The sequence below is a fragment of the Gallinula chloropus genome (genome assembly GCF_964237585.1).
Source record: "Gallinula chloropus genome assembly, chromosome: 6".
NCBI lineage: Eukaryota > Metazoa > Chordata > Aves > Gruiformes > Rallidae > Gallinula > Gallinula chloropus.
Genome location: NC_140091.1, coordinates 26806478 through 26823953, shown reverse-complemented (window position 1 = coordinate 26823953; position 17476 = coordinate 26806478). Strand labels below are relative to the sequence as shown.

The following is a 17476-nucleotide window of genomic DNA, read 5'->3' as shown; positions in this document are numbered from 1 at the left end:
CATCCTATTCCTGGGACTTCTGCTGCCGCAGTGCTCCCGCTGTCCCACACGCAGCCTCCAGCCAGGGAGCCACAGGACTGGGCTGACATGGCCCTCGTTCTGCCCTGTGCCCCAGGAGCACCCAGCATCGCTGGAAGGGAAGGGGGAAGTTTACTCAGGCTGCGGTACTGTGGTCTCAGAGGCCAAAAAAGGGACAGACGAGTCAGGATGCCAGCTGACTGCAGTGGAAAAAAAGCCTTGGCTCTCCATCCTGAGCCCAGCAGGCTCTCTGCTGAGCTGGAGGGCTCCAGCCCTGCCTAGCCCTCACTTAACCTGACTCTGTGCCCTGAGGATGCCAGGACGCATCCAGCCGTGGCAGCCGGGCAGCATAATGCAGCGTGTCAGACCCGTCCAGAGCGATGCAACCAGCCCCTGGGCATTAACACAGAGATACCTGATGCCAGGCACCGCTGGCCTGGTTGAGCTGATGCCCTGAGGGTATTGGTGTGTGCCTGCCTGCTGATCCTGGAATACTTGCACTGCCTACGAGACTCAAACACAGAGTTTGGGACCCCCTAGAGCTCAAAACACAGAGTTCTGGGGGTCCCAAGACAAAACCCCAGCATGAGAGCCACATGCACCGCACCTCCCCTCCCCTCTCACCAGCCAAAGCAGGGCTCACGTGAGCCCTGCTGCAGGGACACCAAGGCAGGGGTACAGCAGGACAGATGAGGTTTTCCCACCCCAATAAAGCAGGACCACCCATTTGCCCCCGTTCCCACATCCCACCTGGCCACACCGCCCACAGCTGCCCCAATGCAGGGGCTGAGCTTCGGGCACTTAGACCCAGCTACAGCCTTAGCAGGCGTTTGCATACAGGATGGGCGAGACGGAACAACTGAGAGGCCAGAAAGAAGGCTGGGAGAGCATCCTGCTCCTGACACTTCTTCCTCAGAACTTTCTGGCATCTGCCAAGCCCACGCACTGCCTGGCCGGTACCCGCAGCCTGGGCACGCAGAGCTCTGCCAAATCCCGGCAGAGATTTCTGCGAAGAGCTTCAGTAAGCAGCCTGCGAGCTGCCTTGACAAGTATGGCAGAAACACGCCACTGCTTCAGACCAGAAGTTTGGTGGCACCGGGGAAGGTTTATTTATAGCCTTGAGCAAGCAATCCCGGGCAAAATCACACTGCAGCTCTGCTCTGGGCTGAGCACACCGTGCTCCAGAGCTGCCAGTACAAACAGCCCCCAAATAAAGCTGCCAAGCGTCTCCCAGGCAGCTCAGGAGTCGCAGAGCTTTGACACAACCTGTCCCCGGCTCCCCAGCCCTCTAGGAGAGGGAATCGCTCTGGGAAGCAAGCCTGGAGCAGAGGAGGGGGACTGGAGGCCACGATTGGAGCTGCCTCCAGCTCAAATCACTCCAAATGTTTTTACATATGGCCCCAACATGTGTAAGAACACACATGAGAGTAGGAACATGCGTGTATTTGCTGCGGAGCATTCACCTCAGGCTAAAATCCCTTTCCTGACAGGGTGACTATCTTTGCAGCAGCCAACAGGCCCTGGCAGCCCTGTGAGGGTGGTGGCCGGAGGGGTTTGTAGGGACACACTGGCTCAGGCTGAAGTCTCCCTCATGTCCCATCTCCAAACATAGACGGCAGCAGATGCTCGGTTCAACTTCAGTTTCCCACGCAAAAAAATAAAAAAAAAAGCAGAGAAAAGTACTGACAAACATGAGGGAAAATGCCTGGTTGCCAAGATCCCTCAAGGGAGGAAAAAATCCCACCACGACCCGCACTTGGAACCCCCACGCGCTGCCCAGGAGAACAGCAATCCTCCCAAACCTCCCGTCCCGCATTCGTCTGTGAAACAGATCGGATGGATGCAGGGAAAGCTGAGTCTCAGCACACGTCCTGCCCCAGCCCATGGGCAGCCCTGGTCTGCTGGTGGTGGGTCTGCCTGAGGACCAAGGTTTGCACGTCCAGCCCCTTTCCCCCTTTCCCCCAGATGGATCGGAGCAGCCGAGAGGGTCCTCACACCCATCTCCCCTCTTCTTTGGGAACTGCATACAGGTTATGGCACTGCTAATAGGTTAGCAAGTCCCAGGACCGAGGAATTAAGAGCTGCTTCCAAATAAAGGGTATGTGGTAGGTGGGACCTTGCTCTGGACAAGAAGATCTCCATGGCAGGAGGGATCTCTTGCTGCTTTTGCCCTGCGGGATCCCGCAAGCGGCTTGGGGGCCAGGAACAGCTTCCCTGTGCAAACCCAGCAGCACCCAGCATCCCCACACTCGAACGGACGACGGGTCTGGCAGTCCAGTGACAGGTCCCACCACCCCGCTGGATCTCCTCTGCACGCCAGTCTCTCTGGAGGTGTTGGGGCAGCCTGACTCATGGTTTCTGAACGCGCAGAATTGCTGGTGTTGCACAAGCTGGCCCTTTGGGTTTGTCCCACAGCACCAAGGCTTTGGGAAGATAAGGAGTAAGCTCACATCCCGCTCTGCCTCACCCCAACTGGAGAAGCCGTGCTGGGCGGAGAAGTGGAGGAAGGCAGGAGTCTTTACTCTCCACATACCCATTTATTTAACCAGGAAACTACTACACGAGGGGGAATTTATGCCCATTCCCCTGTGCCATGCTGCAGTGCCCGGCTTCTTCATCCAAGCGCTTCAGCTAACTCAAGAGGTTTGGCTTTTGATTTTATTCAACAATTCAGACTGCAAGAGGCAGGAGGAGGCGAATGCCCTGCCTTCCCTCCAAGCTAGCTCCTCTGATTCCCAGCAGCTTGGACGAGGAGCCGCAGGGACACAGAGGGGCTTGGTGCCAAGGAAAACAGACCCATAAGTGTGAAATGTATTACTATTCCTGAGAAGATGGAGTGGGATGGTCCAGCTATTTGCATTTATCTCCAGAAAATGGATTAACATAATCCTTAGAGGACACTTCACTCGGACTCGGCGGCCCTGTGCCAGAGCATATGGCTGCAAGTAGCTTCCGTGGGGACAAGCAACATGAGTCTCCTGACACCATCACATGCCACAGCACCACTTGCTCCAGTGAAGTCCATTGGTCCCTGCTCGAAACTGGCCCAGCGAGCCATCCCTGGGTGCCCACATTCCCTCAGGAGAGAGGCAAGGGGGACAACAGCACAGATGCCAGCAGCTCTGTTGAACCAAAACACGGGTTACTGGCTACGTGTGCCATTTAAAGACAGCAGCAGACAGCAGAGGTCTGAGCCTAAAACCAAAATTCGGATGGAAAGCAATAAATCAGTGCTGACTGACTCAGGGCTGCACTAGCCCCCTGCAGCGAGCCCCAAGCAAGCTCGTCAGGAATCCCAGGCTGCCAGAGCAGAGACCGCTGATCCAGCTGCTAAGGGCTATAGCACCGGGATCCACACCGCCTGGGGCTGTTAGCAATCCCAGGAGGCTTTCAGGAGACAGGCACGCGAGTCCCGGGAACCCCAGCTGAGCATTTTTCTTCTTTAATCCTCCCCCAAAGTTCTGCTCTAAATCAGAGTTCCTCATTTCTGTGACTCGCGCTGGGTGCCTGGCTGAAACAAGAGCCACGCAGGTTTAAGCACTCGGGATTCTTGGGGATAAAAGGAACTAAAGGAGTGTAAGCATTTAATTAATCTCCGGCAATCTAATAAAAGGATGGAGTAATTGCCTAAGCCATCTGCATCCTGCATCTGGCATGAGGAACTCCTGGAGAAACCCACAAATTCGGAAGCTGCGTTTTGTACAGACTGTGCTTGGCATGAACGTGTGCCATAAGACACAACAGACAGAAAGAGGAGCTAACAAAAGCCTCACATGCACCACCCCATTAACACAGCCAGGCCAGCAGCATGGAAAAGCCACGAGCTACGGGCAGACCATGGGGCAGCTGGAGCCTGATCCCACTCCTCATCCCCCAGGCTGGGCCATCCAAACCAGGTGTGGAGAAGGCACAGCAGCTCTTACACCCTGGCACACGGGACTTAGAAGGTGGGGGATGCTTTACAGCCTCCCCACAGGTGAGGGGGGAGCAATGAAACAGAGATTGGCTCCAATAATCCAGAAGCAAAAGGCTGCAAAGCTGAACCTGAACAGCCTTTCCCAGGGAAGAGTTGCATGGCAGGTTTAAGTTTGCTCCGTAAACAACAACTCTGCTGTTCTGCTCTCTGCAGCACAGTGCCCACCGCCAGCCTCTCTAGAGGAACCCTCCCAGCTGAAAGAAAAAGGGGGAAATAACACACCTCCAGCCCCCAAAACTGAGCTGCAGCCCTCCCCCGACCCGGGGCACTCAAGATTAGACGCCAAGGCTGCGATTCTTCCCCTGCCAGCACCCATGCTCCAAGGACAACAGTGTGCGACAGATGCCTGCCCGCCTCCCTCCCTGCCTCTCAAAATCAGTTTTACACCAGGTTTATTCCAAGTCACCTCACTTGGAACATCATCTCATCAGTGTCATATCCATACCCCCCAGGAACAGCAAAGGGGGCAGGATTTTATGTTTCCCCTTTTCAAATTTCATGGCCAGCTAATTCCCAGAGCAGTGCCAGCCAGCACTACCTGCTTGGGGCTGGGCACTGTACAGAGAGAGAGGGGTAGCTCAGCTTCTTCCCAGCCTGCTGTGAACACAAGCACTTGGACTGTGGGAAGCCGCAGCCTAAGTGGAGAGTGAGACCGAGAAGTCCCAACAGGAGGGGGGGGAAAAAAGGCAAAAGCTCTTGCTGCCAGATCCACTGGCAAGAACGGTTTACGTATGTAAAGAGAAATGGCAAGCTTTTATTTCAGGCGGACAGTCCTGACCTCTTGCACTGCACTGCAAATGGCATGAAGTTCCTCCCTCCATCTGCTCCCTTATTCCATTAGAGGAGCAAGGGACAAGAAGTGTGAGACACCACCCGTCCCCCAGCACACCAGCGTTACCCACAGCACCGGACACGCAGAGTGAAGCCCCAGACCTCTGCTCTTGCCCAGGGAGATGCATGCAATCCCTGGCACCCCGGGGCCAACGTCCCTAAGCAACACCACACAGAGCTGTGGAGGGATGCGGGTCCACGGAGGGATGCTCGGGTGAAGCAGCAGGGTGGTCCTGCTCCAGCTTGGCCCTTCCAACCAACATCAACACCTCACAGGATGGGATGGGTGGGAAGCCTCACCCAACTCCCTGCAGCTGAGTTTGGGGGAAGAGCAGGCAATGCCAACGGGAAGGGCTCCCGGGGAAAGCGGAGAAGACTCAAGGCTATGCGAAGAGAGACCAAGGAATCCCGTGGGACCGGGGTTGCAACCGCCGGGCGGCGACCCCCGCGGACCCCCCGCCGGTCCCCGCAGCCCCCCCTCCGCGCCCGGCGCCCACCTTGGCCTCGAAGCAGATGCCGTGCTGGAAGGCGTCCTCGTTGTGCAGGGGGATGCGGAGGTCGTGCCGGTCATCCACCAGGTTGTACTTGGACTTGGCGGGCATGGCGGCCCCGCGGCGGCCGGGCTGCCCCTGCAGCGCGCCCGGCGCCGCCGCGGAACCTCCGCCCCTCGCCGCCGGCCGGCCCCGGGGCGGGGACGCGCCGCCGCGGAGCGCGGAGAGGGACGGGGAGGGGGAGGAGGAGGAGGAGGGGGGGGTCTGTAAGCGCGGGTCTGCGCGTCCCCCCCTCTTCTCTTCCCGGGGGGAGGGAGGCGTTAAAAATTGAGGGCCCGCGAGGGGCGGTGGGGAAGGCGGCGCTGACACCTAGTGCGCGCTGCCGGGGCTGCACCCCGCGCTGCCAAAGTTCTAAAACATGTTTAAAAGGGGGGGAAAAAAAAAAAAAAAAGATTAAAAAAGCCTCCCGGGGCGCTGCTGGAAGGGGGTGGTGCGCTGATCCACGGGGAAACGCCGTGCCGCCTGCCCGGGGGCTGGGAGCGGGTCCGGGAGCGGCATCGCTCCCAGGTGGGTGAGCCTGGGATGCAGCCAGCGCCCCAGGCAGCGGGGGCTGGTCCGGGCTTTCATATCAGCACCAGTGCGGCGGCAATCGAGTGAGCAGGGGGTGAAACACCTCCGTCTTGTCCCTAATGAAAGGCCAGCCCGTGTGAGCAGACCCTGCCCCACCTTACAACAGCCCCACGCGCTGTGTGTGTGCCCTCCCCACCCGCTAAGAGCACCCCAGGGTTGCTTTGCACAGGGAACCACCCCACGGCTCTGACTGGAGCCCAGGCTGTCTCACCCCTCACCCCCAGGTAGGGCTGCAGCCCTCTCTGCTTTCAACACCCACAGATGCCGCACACGAAGCTCACGGCACCACAGCATGGCCAGAGAGCTCACGCTGGCTCCCACAAACTCCAAGCCAGGGCAGTCATGTCCCCACACCCCACAGGAGACCCACGGCACATTTCCCTTGCATGCCCCAGGTTTCTGTCCGACCACAATGCAAACAGCGGTGCCGGCTGGCGACCCTTCCCTGGGCATCACAGATTCGGGGCCATTGGTTATTCAGGCTCAGTGTCGCAGTGAAAGTACCTCTGAGTTTACAGCATAGTCCAGAGCCAGCCACAGCACTTCAGCCACATCTAAAAAAATACATATAAATAGTCGCTGTATCTTCCCAAAGTGGAGAGGGCTTTCCACCATCCCCAGAGGCTCAGCTGATGGGCTGGGCACAGGCAATTCCACGACAAGCTGAGAAATCCCTGTGCTCAGTCATGCCCATGAGAGCTGGGTGGCATCACACAGAGCTGTCTGCACTCGGACAAGTGAATCGAGGGAGGATTTCCCACTGAAGGCAAGATGTCACCAAGCTCTGGGATCTTGAAAACCTTTACTTCTTATTTCAGAAAGAGGTGGGGGATCAGCTCTGTGCGTTGCAGCTGCAGTGGCTGGTGACTGCACTTGCAGAGATCCCCTGGGCAAAAAGGGTGCAGAGAACCGAACGCCCTTGCAGCACTTGAGCTCACTTAAGTCTTGCACAGGCAGAAGCCGGTGGTGGGACAGTCTTGAGCCTGGATCTGCTCCAGGTCCTTGCTGAGGGTTTCTGTTTGCCTCTAACAAAAGTTCAGCTGACAGCATTGAAGTCCCAGGAGCTGTGAGCGATACAGCCACTGAAGAAATCCCCTGGAGGTCTCTGGTCCAAAGCCTGCTCCAAGCAGGGCAAGCTTCAAGGATCTCGGGGCTGCATCTAGGTCAGCTGCAAGTATCTCCAGGGACAGAGATCCCACAGGTTCTCTGGAGCCCTGGTCCTGCACAACATTTAATTAAAGACACACAGCCTTGACGACTGCTGGCTTTCCATAACTAGCAAAGCCCTGTGGGTTGGAGAAGAACTGAATTCCCCTGTGGGAGGGCTTGCGAGCATCTCTTCAGTGAACAGTGCCTTTGGGGAGGTTTTCCCCCTGACAGATGTGGGGGCTTGATAGAAAGCCTTCTGAGCATGGCAAATCCTGGTGGGTTTGCTTGGCAGCACTGGGGCTGCTCGCAGACCCTGGTGGGTGGAGGATGCCCTGGGCAGACCACAGCCAGGTCCTCTGGCCTCTTCCACAGCCACAGTGGCCATTCTCACCAGCTACTGCAGCACCTAGAGCTAGCCTGGAGACCACCCTTAGGCACTGGGCTTGAACTAAGGGACAAGTCTGACCCTGAAGCTGCTGCTGGGCTCTCTCTCAGCTTGCAAGCCTCTTGCACTGGCAGCTCAGTGCTGCTGTGGCACAGATAGACAGCAGCTCTTCCCACAATCCATCTGTCCCAGTCCCTCACCTGTTACCCCAAGTGTGGTTTGGGGGCTGTGCACAGCACCAGGGGGTGCTCCAGGCAAAGCCACACAGGCGCTGCAGGCAGCTTAGGATACCTGCAGCATTTCATGTGATTCTGCCTTCCTGTTACCTTACAAAAACTACCTGCATCTCTTTTTTTCTGGGGCCCATGACCAACTCTCCCTGCCCTTGCACCACCCCTGTCAAACCACCACCTCTTCCTGGGACAGCCTTTCCAGCCCTTTGGTCCCACGATGTCAAGCCTAGTATAGCCCCCCCCCCCCCCACCAGAAGGTACAGCAGATCCTTAAGGATAGGAAAAGATTAATTTCTCACACCCATGTTTGTCCTTCAAGCGCAGAACTTGCTTCCACCCTTCCAAAAAATCAATAATTAGAAGCCCTGGAATTATAGGTTGAAGCGGTGTAACCGGTTTGCCTGTTTTGGCAGCTCCATCTGTTTCCGCCCTGGCACAACAGCCTGGGACAAAGGTCCCATGCAGGACTCCAGCAGGAAGGGACCTCACGGAAACCAGGGAGACGTGTTGTCAGGGATGTGAGGGTGGGGGGGGCCCTGGCACAGGGTGCCCGGACAAGCTGTGGCTGCCCCTGGATCCCTGGCAGTGTTCAAAGCCAGGTTGGACGGGGCTTTGGACAGCCTGGGCTAGGGGAGGGTGTCCCTGCTCATGGCAGGCGGTGGGACTGGATGGGCTTTGGGGTCCCTTCCAACCCGAACCATCCCGGGCTTTTGCGACCTGTGCAATCTGGAGCGCACCGCAAGGACGTTTTGAAGGACGCGTCCACCGAGAAGAGAGCTCTGAAGAGGGCTCCGGGCAGCAGCCCCGCGGGCTCGAAGCCGCTGCCGGGATTCCCGGGATTCCTGGGGCTGGCCTGCCATCTCCTGGGCACGCCGCGAAGCGCAGCGCAGGCAGCCCAGCTCCGGCACGGGAGGCTGCTGCGGCTCTGCAGCCCGGGGCTTTGGGGCTCCGGCACACAGGGGAACCGGCCCCACGCACACCTCAGATTCAGGATAACGTTTTTCATTCACCCCGTGGCGTTGGAAGGAGGTTCCTGCGATGCTTAGGTGGAAGCCAACCACAAAAGCGTGTCCCATGCGCTGGCTCCATCACTGGACCCATCTGGACAGAGCCAGCAGCAGGTGAACCCAAGGCAGAGCCCCACAGCTCCACCTCATCCTCCAGTGCTGGGGTGCCGTGGGGGAGCCAGCCGTCACCCCAGCTGTCACCTGAAAGCAAGGGACTGTAAAGGGCTGGTCAGAAGTGTTTTGAATTTGCCCATAGTAGTTTTCAGAGCATCACAAAACTTTGGGGGGTGTTGGGAGACCAGAAAAGAGCTGATCCCACGCCAGTGTTTCATGTATGTGGCCTGGCCAGCAAATGTCAGCAGGCATGGTCTAGCCTTGCCCTTAAAAACACCCCCAACCAACAGCCCACTGAGGAAATACTGCAGTATTGCCAGCAGAAAAGTGCTTGTTACCGCAGCATCTGCAGCCGCATCAGGAACCACCTGCAATCCCTTAACTAGGCTGGGAGATGGGGGGGGAACATGAAGTTCGCAGAGCACTTTGTACATCAAGCACGGCTTGTGCCAGAATGGTGAAGCCAAAACTCTCCTTGCAGCCCTCGTGCCGCACAGCTGTGGGAGGAGAGGATGGCCATCCTGGGCACCGCAGCCCTGGCAGGCCAGCATCCCCGTCTCTCGCTCTCCAAGCCGGTGACGGGATGCAGCCGGTTACTCCACAGCCACCATCGCACGTGCTGCTTGCACAGCGGCAGCGCAGGACAGCGGCAAATTGTGCTGTTCGTGCCCGGGAGGCCCCTCCTCTGGGGAGCGATGAGAAAAGGGCTTTGGGCCAGGTATGCAAATATTTTTCTGTTGTGCTGGATGTGGGTGGGAATGAGAAACACCGCGGAGCACGGCTGGGAAACGAGCAGATGGCAGGTTTTGCAGCTCCAAGCAATAGATTGTAACACAAGTTGGCTCTCAGGAAGGCATTCCGATCGGAGAGGTAGGATCTGGCTCATGGTTCAGGGCCCTGGTTTGCTTTAATGTCCTTCCATGAGTCTTATAGTGGCAGGTTCATTTCGGGCCATGGTCCTGCAATTGAAAGAGCACAGTAGAGCATGGCCCTGTGCAACACCAAGGCCCAGTGGGTGCAGAGCATCCCACAGCTCGCTGCCCGTGAGCCCATGGCACGCCTGGCAGGGAGTCACCTTGCCTTTGTGGTCACTTCCACACTGCCAGTGGGAAGAAGGCTCAGCGAGGCACGTGGGTCAGCACAGCGAGTAGATGCCTTTTTCTGCCTAATAAAACCCAGTGATTAACATCTGAGAAAGGAGTGAAGATGCAGGAAAGGGGAGGAAGGCAAGTCTGCCAGAATTAAGGTCAGGAACTTGCTGGCATTTGCTGACATTTTATTCTGATGAGCTGGCAGAGCCCATTCTCATCAGGCACACACGTATGCACACGTTTGTTTTAGAGGTAGGACTGTGAACAATTTCAGAGCTGTTTTTGAAAACACAGGCTCATCTTTGATACCACTGGGGTGTGGATGTGTGTTATTAGAGCCACCTGAAAAATGAGGTTTTCTCTCATAGACGCTTTGACTCTTCACACCACAATTTTCTTTCAGTCTGCAATTATCCCAGGTTTTTTGGAAGCTCTCCACAAACCCCAAGTCTTGAAACATTCTTTGTTTCAGAAAGACAAACACATGGCACTTCTGAAATAAATACACTCCCCAGAGCAGAGCAGGTGCCAGCTAAAATTAACATTCCTCCCTGCCAGCCTCAGCCAGCCCCACAGGTCTGCAAGAAAGCTACAAAAGCCTGGAAAGCTTGGGGCACCCAGGGCCCCATCACCATGGAGCAGGAGTACTCCCACAGCAGGCTGAAGCAATCCCCCAGCCATCAAACACTTCCCAGTGAGAGGAGCCATCCCATATAACAGCCATTCTGCTCCAGCCCTGCTGGCCCACCAACAGCACACATGCCTCAACAGTATTGTGAGAAGAACACTGCATAAACACCACCCTTAATTGTAATAGGTGCCAGTAAACTTGTCAATAAATGTATGAATAGTCACTTTTTATAAAAATCAGCACTTACCTCCTCAACAGAGAACTTCCCATCCCCACAGCAAACACAGCATCCAGCCCCAGGCCTCAGCTCCCCTCCCAGAACCCTTAGGCTGTACCTAGGCACAGCTGGGAAACCCACACAGCAAACACCCCACCCAAAAAAACCCAAACCCTCAACCCCCTACCCAATGAAAACCACCCCACTGCAAGGTAAGCCCCATCCCCTTCAATCACTGCTTCTCCAGCTGCTCCTAGTGAGTGGGACAAGCTGCCCCTCACTGCCTGACAGACCATGGAGGGGAGAAAACGAGGCACAAGTGGAAGAAGTGGGTTTGTTCTCCAATGAATGGCAGGTTCTTCTGCCTCTGTGGGGCTTGGGGTGGGTATTCCTGAGGGCAGGTGCCTGGGAGAAGGAGGGCAAGGGTGCATAGAACTGGAGCAGACCTGGTGATCCCACAGTGGGGTGGCAGGGAGGACTGAGGCAGCAAGCAGCCGCTCTGGCTGCAGGATGCTCAGCAGCCTGCACTTCCTTTGTGGTTTGTCATGGTGCTGTTCCCAGGGTAGACCCACTGCAGAGGGAAAGGTGCTGAGGCTGGTTTTGTTTGGATGTAGGGAAATTTACACAGCAAGACCTCCCCTCTCTGCAGGATGTGCGCGGGGACACCCAGGACTCCAGACCAGCCTTGTCTGGTGACCCCAGAGCAGTGGGCATGCTTTTGGCCACAGATGTCGCACTAGAGACAAGAAGGAAACTGAAGGAATGTGGCTTGTCTCAGTTTCTAGACCAAGGAGAAAGGAAGAAGAGCAAGTGAAAAAGCAAGTAGCCATATTCAAATTATATGTTAATTGCCGTGCCTAGCTGTCAAGCTTCTTGTAGCAATCCCTCACTTGCAGCCAATAAATAACTCCAATATTTGGCATTCCTCATTTGGGAATGCACCTTATGGTCTCCAGAGATGTTATTGCTCAGATCCTGAGTGCAAGACACCGAACTGAGGAGGAGCTGCTGGCCCGGGTGTGCTTCCCCCGTGAATCGCTGCAGCTAATTGGAACTACCTCTGATCCGCTCGTAATTTGCCAAGGCTTATTTGCTGTATAATCAGACACATGGCCCCTCCTTTAATTGCCTTGTGAACTGCCAGAATGATTAATCCTGACACAAGCCTGTGTTTGCTTGGGGATTGACACGCAGTGATTTACGAGGGTGGTGAGGCGAGGGCTGGGACACCCCCGTCCAGCCCACCAGCCTGGGAGAGCAACTCCCCTCGACGCAGATGGTTGATGGGTGCCCTTGCTGAGCGTGCACACCTTTCCCCATGCCAGGGGGTGGGAAAATCTTGTGGGTGCCCCAAACCACAGTCATGCCCACGCAGCAGCTCTGCCCACAGGCCAGTGCCTGCTGATGGGTGCGGGATTCCCAGCAAAACATTCCCAGTGCCCAGCCCCATTGAGGCAAAGTCTGCATCGAACACCTTCCTTAACACCCAAGTACACCCTCCGGGATGTGTCCTGGTCTCTAACCTCACCTGGAAAGCCTCCCCCAGCGTTGCCCCTCTCTCACAGCCTGTGGGCAGGCAATGGTTGTCTGCTGAGCCAGTATTTCATGGACACTCCCATGGATTTTGCTTGCTAACTCTGTAACTCGGATATACTCTTCCCAGGGACCTCTGATACCTGGGCAATGAGTGGTTCTGCATTTGCTGCTCAGCTTTTTTGCCTGCAGATATATTAATATGAGAAGGTCATATTGTCCAGCCCCCAAATCCCAGAGAGTCCAAACACTGGGGATGGGGAGTCTTTACGGAATTCACATGACACAACTGCGGCTGGACACTGGCGAAAGGAGGGATGAGCAGCTCAGGTGGGTGCCTAGGTGCTCAGCTGCTTGCTGCTGCCAGGACAGATGGACAGATGGATGGAAGGAGGTGCAGAGACCAGTGTGCCCTGAGCCCCAGCTGGCTCCTTGGTGGGGTGTTGGGGAGAGGGGCGGGGGGTGCTCAGAGCCCCCTTGGAACGCCCATCTGCTGCCTGCTAGAGCCAGAGGGTGGCTGGTCCTTGACACAGGCCAGCCTGTGTGGGATGGTGTCCGGTGCTGGCACCTGCACACCAGGCACCAGGGCCATGGGACATGTGGAGATGGGCACGCCAGTGGGATGACAGCAAACAGGTGAGAGGGAGAGGTGGGGACGTGGCTGCAGGCTGCATGATGGGCACAGCAGGGTAGCCAAGCCTCGTAGGGAGGAGCTGGGAGTTAGGATCCAGAGGGAACTGCTTCCATGGTCTCAGCTGAAGGTGGCACTCAGAGAAGGGTCATCTGCCCACAAATGTGGGGCATGGGGTTTACCCTGGGCTGTGAGCATGTGCCAGCAGGAGGGTTAAATCCCAGGGGTCAAATTCTGGCTGAGCAGGAATGCCAATGCTATTCAGAATTTTAAAATTCAGAGATTCTGAAACAGCAAAGACTTTGAAAGTTAGAATTAAAAATTGAAAAAAAGAGAGTAACAAGAGGCAAACTGATGATTCTGTTACAAGCTGTGCAAAGCTGCTTGCTCCCCTGGCAATCTTGCCGGACTCCTGGGATTTGCTTCCCTGTGGGAATGCTGTCAGTGCTGCTGGAAGCACAGGAAAGTCAGAGGGAAGGGCGATGTGCCAGCAGGAATGGTCGGCAGGAAGAAACAGGCTGCAGAAATACACCCCCAAAGGAAAGAAGGCAAGGTGGGGGAGAGGTGCTCAGGAAAAGGAAGTAGCTATGCCCTGGAGACCCCACGTTTCCTTTTCTGCTCCTTTTGGGGCCTGAGCAGCCACCAGCTGAGCCCTGCTGTAGCTGGCTCAGCCTCCTCCCAGCGCCGAGGGAGAAATTAAAAAGGACCTTGTTTCCAAACAATTGCAAATGCATAGTTTGAGAATATGTAATTTAAACTCAAATCCTCCTTCTGTTAACAGTGATGGATGGCTTTTTCCTACTGCTTTGAGAGCCCTTGGATCCTGCTCGGCAGATGCCTTCCTGATTTATGGCTTGCCTCTTCATGCGATGGGGAGCAAACAGCCTGATTCTAATTACCACACTCTTGTTAGGATAGTTCCCTGTATTGCTTCCATCTCATTACCGGGGCTCCCCGCTCCACCTTGGTGCAGCTGAGTTGTGTTTTATGGGTTACCTTGGCACAGATTCAAATAATCTCCGTTGCACTCATTTTGCTGGCAAGGAAGTCCATGGGCACCGTAGATGGATGACACACCAGAAATTGTATTTTCTCTCTTTTTTTTCCTCCCCCTGAGTGTCTCAGTCAGTGAGGGGAGGGTCAAGGGATGATGAGGGGGATGGGGATGATGGGGAAGAAGAAGAAAAGCTGATACCAGCAGTATTTGCCCGCCCTCGGTGGGCACCGGCAGAGAAGAGGGATGGATGGGGCCGCACAAGGGGCTAAAAATAAATGTTCTTCTTCCACAAGAGAATCTTGCTGGTTCGACTCTTTCTCATTCTTTTCTGTGTAAGAGTGGTTAATTCTCCTTGGGAGCCCATTCACTCAGCAGATGTTGCTTTTCTTTGTGTGATTAGCCTGGAATCAACGGAAGATAATCCCGTCCTTTGACAAACACTGGAGCACACGATGCCAGTGCCACAAGGTTCTTCAGCGGCCCCAACAGATGCTGAAATTACTGTCTGTAAGCAAAGCACACACACACACACACACACACACACACACACACACACACATTTACACTTTTAAAATAGCATCACCCGAGTTCATGTGATGATGGGGGAAAAAATGCCTGTTTGCAGCTGCAGAGCTGGGGCTGGTGGGGCTCCCCAGCACAAGGATGCCGACATCCCAGAGCGAGCCCAGGGAGCCCACCGATGTGGCTGGGGCCAGAGGAAGTGGAGAGCTACGTCAGCTCAGCCTGGGGAAGGGAGGGAGCCATCTGAAAAGCCCCTAGCCCTGTGCTCCCTGGTTGGCACAGGCTGCAAAGCTCAGCCCTGTGTTGGCTGCTGTGACCACCCAAGCATTTCGCATCTGTGCTGCTACTTCTACCAGCCAAAGGCATAATCTCATCAAAGAGCAAAGTCAGAATTACCTGATGAGCACAGAACCCCCTTAAAAGCCAGAGGTGGGGGTGAATTTTCTTCCTACAGCCCGCTCCAAAAAGTACTAAACCCCAATAAATTTGCACTGGATCGGCTGCCATGAAGTTATGAGGGATGCTATCCCCAGCCCTGGCCCAGTCCAGTCTTCCACCAGCTCTTTGTGGCCCATAAGCCAACAGAGCTGGCTGGAGCATGCTCTGATGCCCACCTCTTCCTCCTCCCTCTCATGTGATGTGAGAAAATACATTTATTTCCCATGTCCCTTCGTGGAACCCAGACCTCAAGCCACCACCAGTCACAGCCTCCTACTTGTTCAGGTGATAATTTTCCCCACCAAGAGAACCTGTGGATCACATAATGAGTACTCGTATTTCAACTCATTTGCTGCTTCATATTTCAAAGTCACTTCTTGTGTGCTGAGGAGGGAAGAGCCTGTCAGAGCTTTCTTGAAGGCTGTGTCTCTAATTTTCCTCTCAGACACCTGAAAATGCAAATCCTTCTCAAATGGCATTGGATCATCAAATCTGGCAATATATTTGTATGGAAAATTTGTTTCGGGTCCTTGAAACGACTGCCCTGCCTCGGTGCATCACTGCTGTGCTGTGATGGCTCCGGTCAGCGCTTCCCTGTCAGCTGAAACCTGGCCGGGCACAGGGAGGGGGGCTGGCACTGCTGACATGCCCAGGGGGGCTCATTCAAGCAGCTGGGTCATCCCTTCCCGGAACTGGGATGCTGAGACTTACCCCAAAAAGCTTCTCTCCCCTGCTCGGATCCCAAGATTGTTTAAAGCCATGGGGAGGTCTGCTGGGCTCTGCTGAGCAGCCCCTGGGCTGGTCCTGCACTGGGAGGGGGGGGGGGCAGAGGACAGCCCCTGCAGATGGGGAGGCACAAAACCCGTTAATCACCGCCCCGGCGCTGTGCCGTCGCGTGAAATTGGATTTAGCACCATTAGCTGAGCAGTGCTGAGCCGCTCCGTGACTCCTGCCGAAACCACTCTCCCATTGCAAAGCTGATTAACAGAGTGCATCCACTGTATTTAATTAACCTAATGAACCCTGACGATAAAATTAGAGTCCACTTAATTCCTAGTCCCCCACTGCGGCATGCAGGTGAAGCAGCTCCTAGTGCCACAACCTGCGGCTGGAGGAGGAGCCAGGTACTGAGGGCTCTGTGCAGGGGATGACCAGCCTGTTCCTTCACCCACTGCACTTGTGACTGCTCTCCACGGCCTCAAAAGAGGGGATTTGAGATAACGGGGCCACAGCTCGCACTGGGGCAATCACCCAGCCCTCACACCCAGGGGCTGGAGCGCCCGCTGCTTCTGCGAAGGACCCGGGTCCCGCTGTCCCCTCGTAGCAAAGGATGATAACAAAAGGCTCAGGGACTCCGGCAGAGCCTGTGATGCCTGACTGTGCTGCCCGGGCTGTTACACGCACCGGTGCCTGTAAGGACAAGGGCGGCCACGGACTCGTTATGGGGGTGGGTGCCTGTGCAGGCACCTGGATGGGCTCTCGGGCGCCGGCACAGCCTGGGACGATGCTCACAGCTGCCATAGGCGGCAGCAGCCGGCTGGATTGCTGCCGCCAGCCCAGCCGGAGCTCACCCTGCCTCTGTGATTGCTCCAGGCGTTTGGAAGGAGACAGTCGAAGCAGAGAAGGGTTGGGTATTTTCCTTCTTCCTCACCCGCCCCCGGTATAATCAGAGCTGGGAGCTGGCTGCAGTGGAGCGTGGGCTGCCCTCCTGCTGCTGTCAGGATGGCTGAGGAGAGCGGCCGAGCATCCCGTGCAGGCGATGTAAATTCCCCATCACTTGATACACGCGAGTTAGGACTGGGCTCCTCCCTGCACGAGGATGGATTGCTGCCCGGCCAGAAATGCTGGGTTTGAGGGAGGAGTCATCAAATGAGCTTCTCTGGCCACAGCTCTGCAGATCACAATAGATCCCCTCTGGCCCTAAAGTTTATGAATCTATAAACCAGATAATTACTAAAATAGCTGTGCCATTTCCCTGTGACATAACTATCATTTAAAATATGTTTTAATATACAGGATATAAAAGATAGGTGTCCCAAAGAAACAGAAATGTCAAAGAGCATCAATTCTCTCACTTGCAGAAAACTAAGTGGCTTTTTGCGTTGGAAGTGCTGGTTTTGGGGAAATGAGAACAAGCCCCTCTCCCTCCACTAAGAGCCTTATTCCCTGACCCTAAATTACATCCACACCTCCACTAACTCCACCAACACTTTGCAGCCTGCTCAGTAGCCTGGTGCTTATTGAGGAGCAATAGCACAAGCAGGGGTGTAGCATCAGTCAGTGCTCTAAGGGAAAGCTGCTTTTCCTTACCAGATGCCAGTTCTTCCCTTTGTGCCCAATTCCTAAATCCAAGCTAGCTCACAGCCTTCCTGGGTGCAGCAGCTCTGTAGAGGAGGTTAAGGGGACAATTTAAAGACAGGTTTGATAGCTGAGGAGTCTCATCCTACACTTGGTTTATGTTTGGCTCTCCTCAGGCTGCTTCATTCAGAGAAATGGATCCAAAGACTACTGGAGAAAAACCTCTTGAAGAAGAAATATCATTGCCCCAACTTATTCCTGGAGAATTGGAGTTGTAGAAACAC

The 17476-nt window shown here is 55.5% G+C and overlaps 1 protein-coding gene across 4 annotated transcripts in view; it reads right to left on the bottom strand.

Annotated features, from left to right (window-relative positions):
* NOS1AP (nitric oxide synthase 1 adaptor protein) overlaps positions 1–5459 on the bottom strand; it is a 43042-nt gene extending 37583 nt beyond the window's left edge. For all 4 annotated transcript variants that reach the window (XM_084266202.1, XM_084266200.1, XM_084266201.1 and 1 more), the window contains exon 1: positions 5323–5459. In XM_084266202.1, the coding sequence (XP_084122328.1) occupies positions 5323–5427 (105 nt within the window). In that variant the 5' untranslated portion in view covers positions 5428–5459. The remainder of the gene's footprint in view (positions 1–5322) is intronic.
* Positions 5460–17476: the final 12017 nt, after the last annotated feature.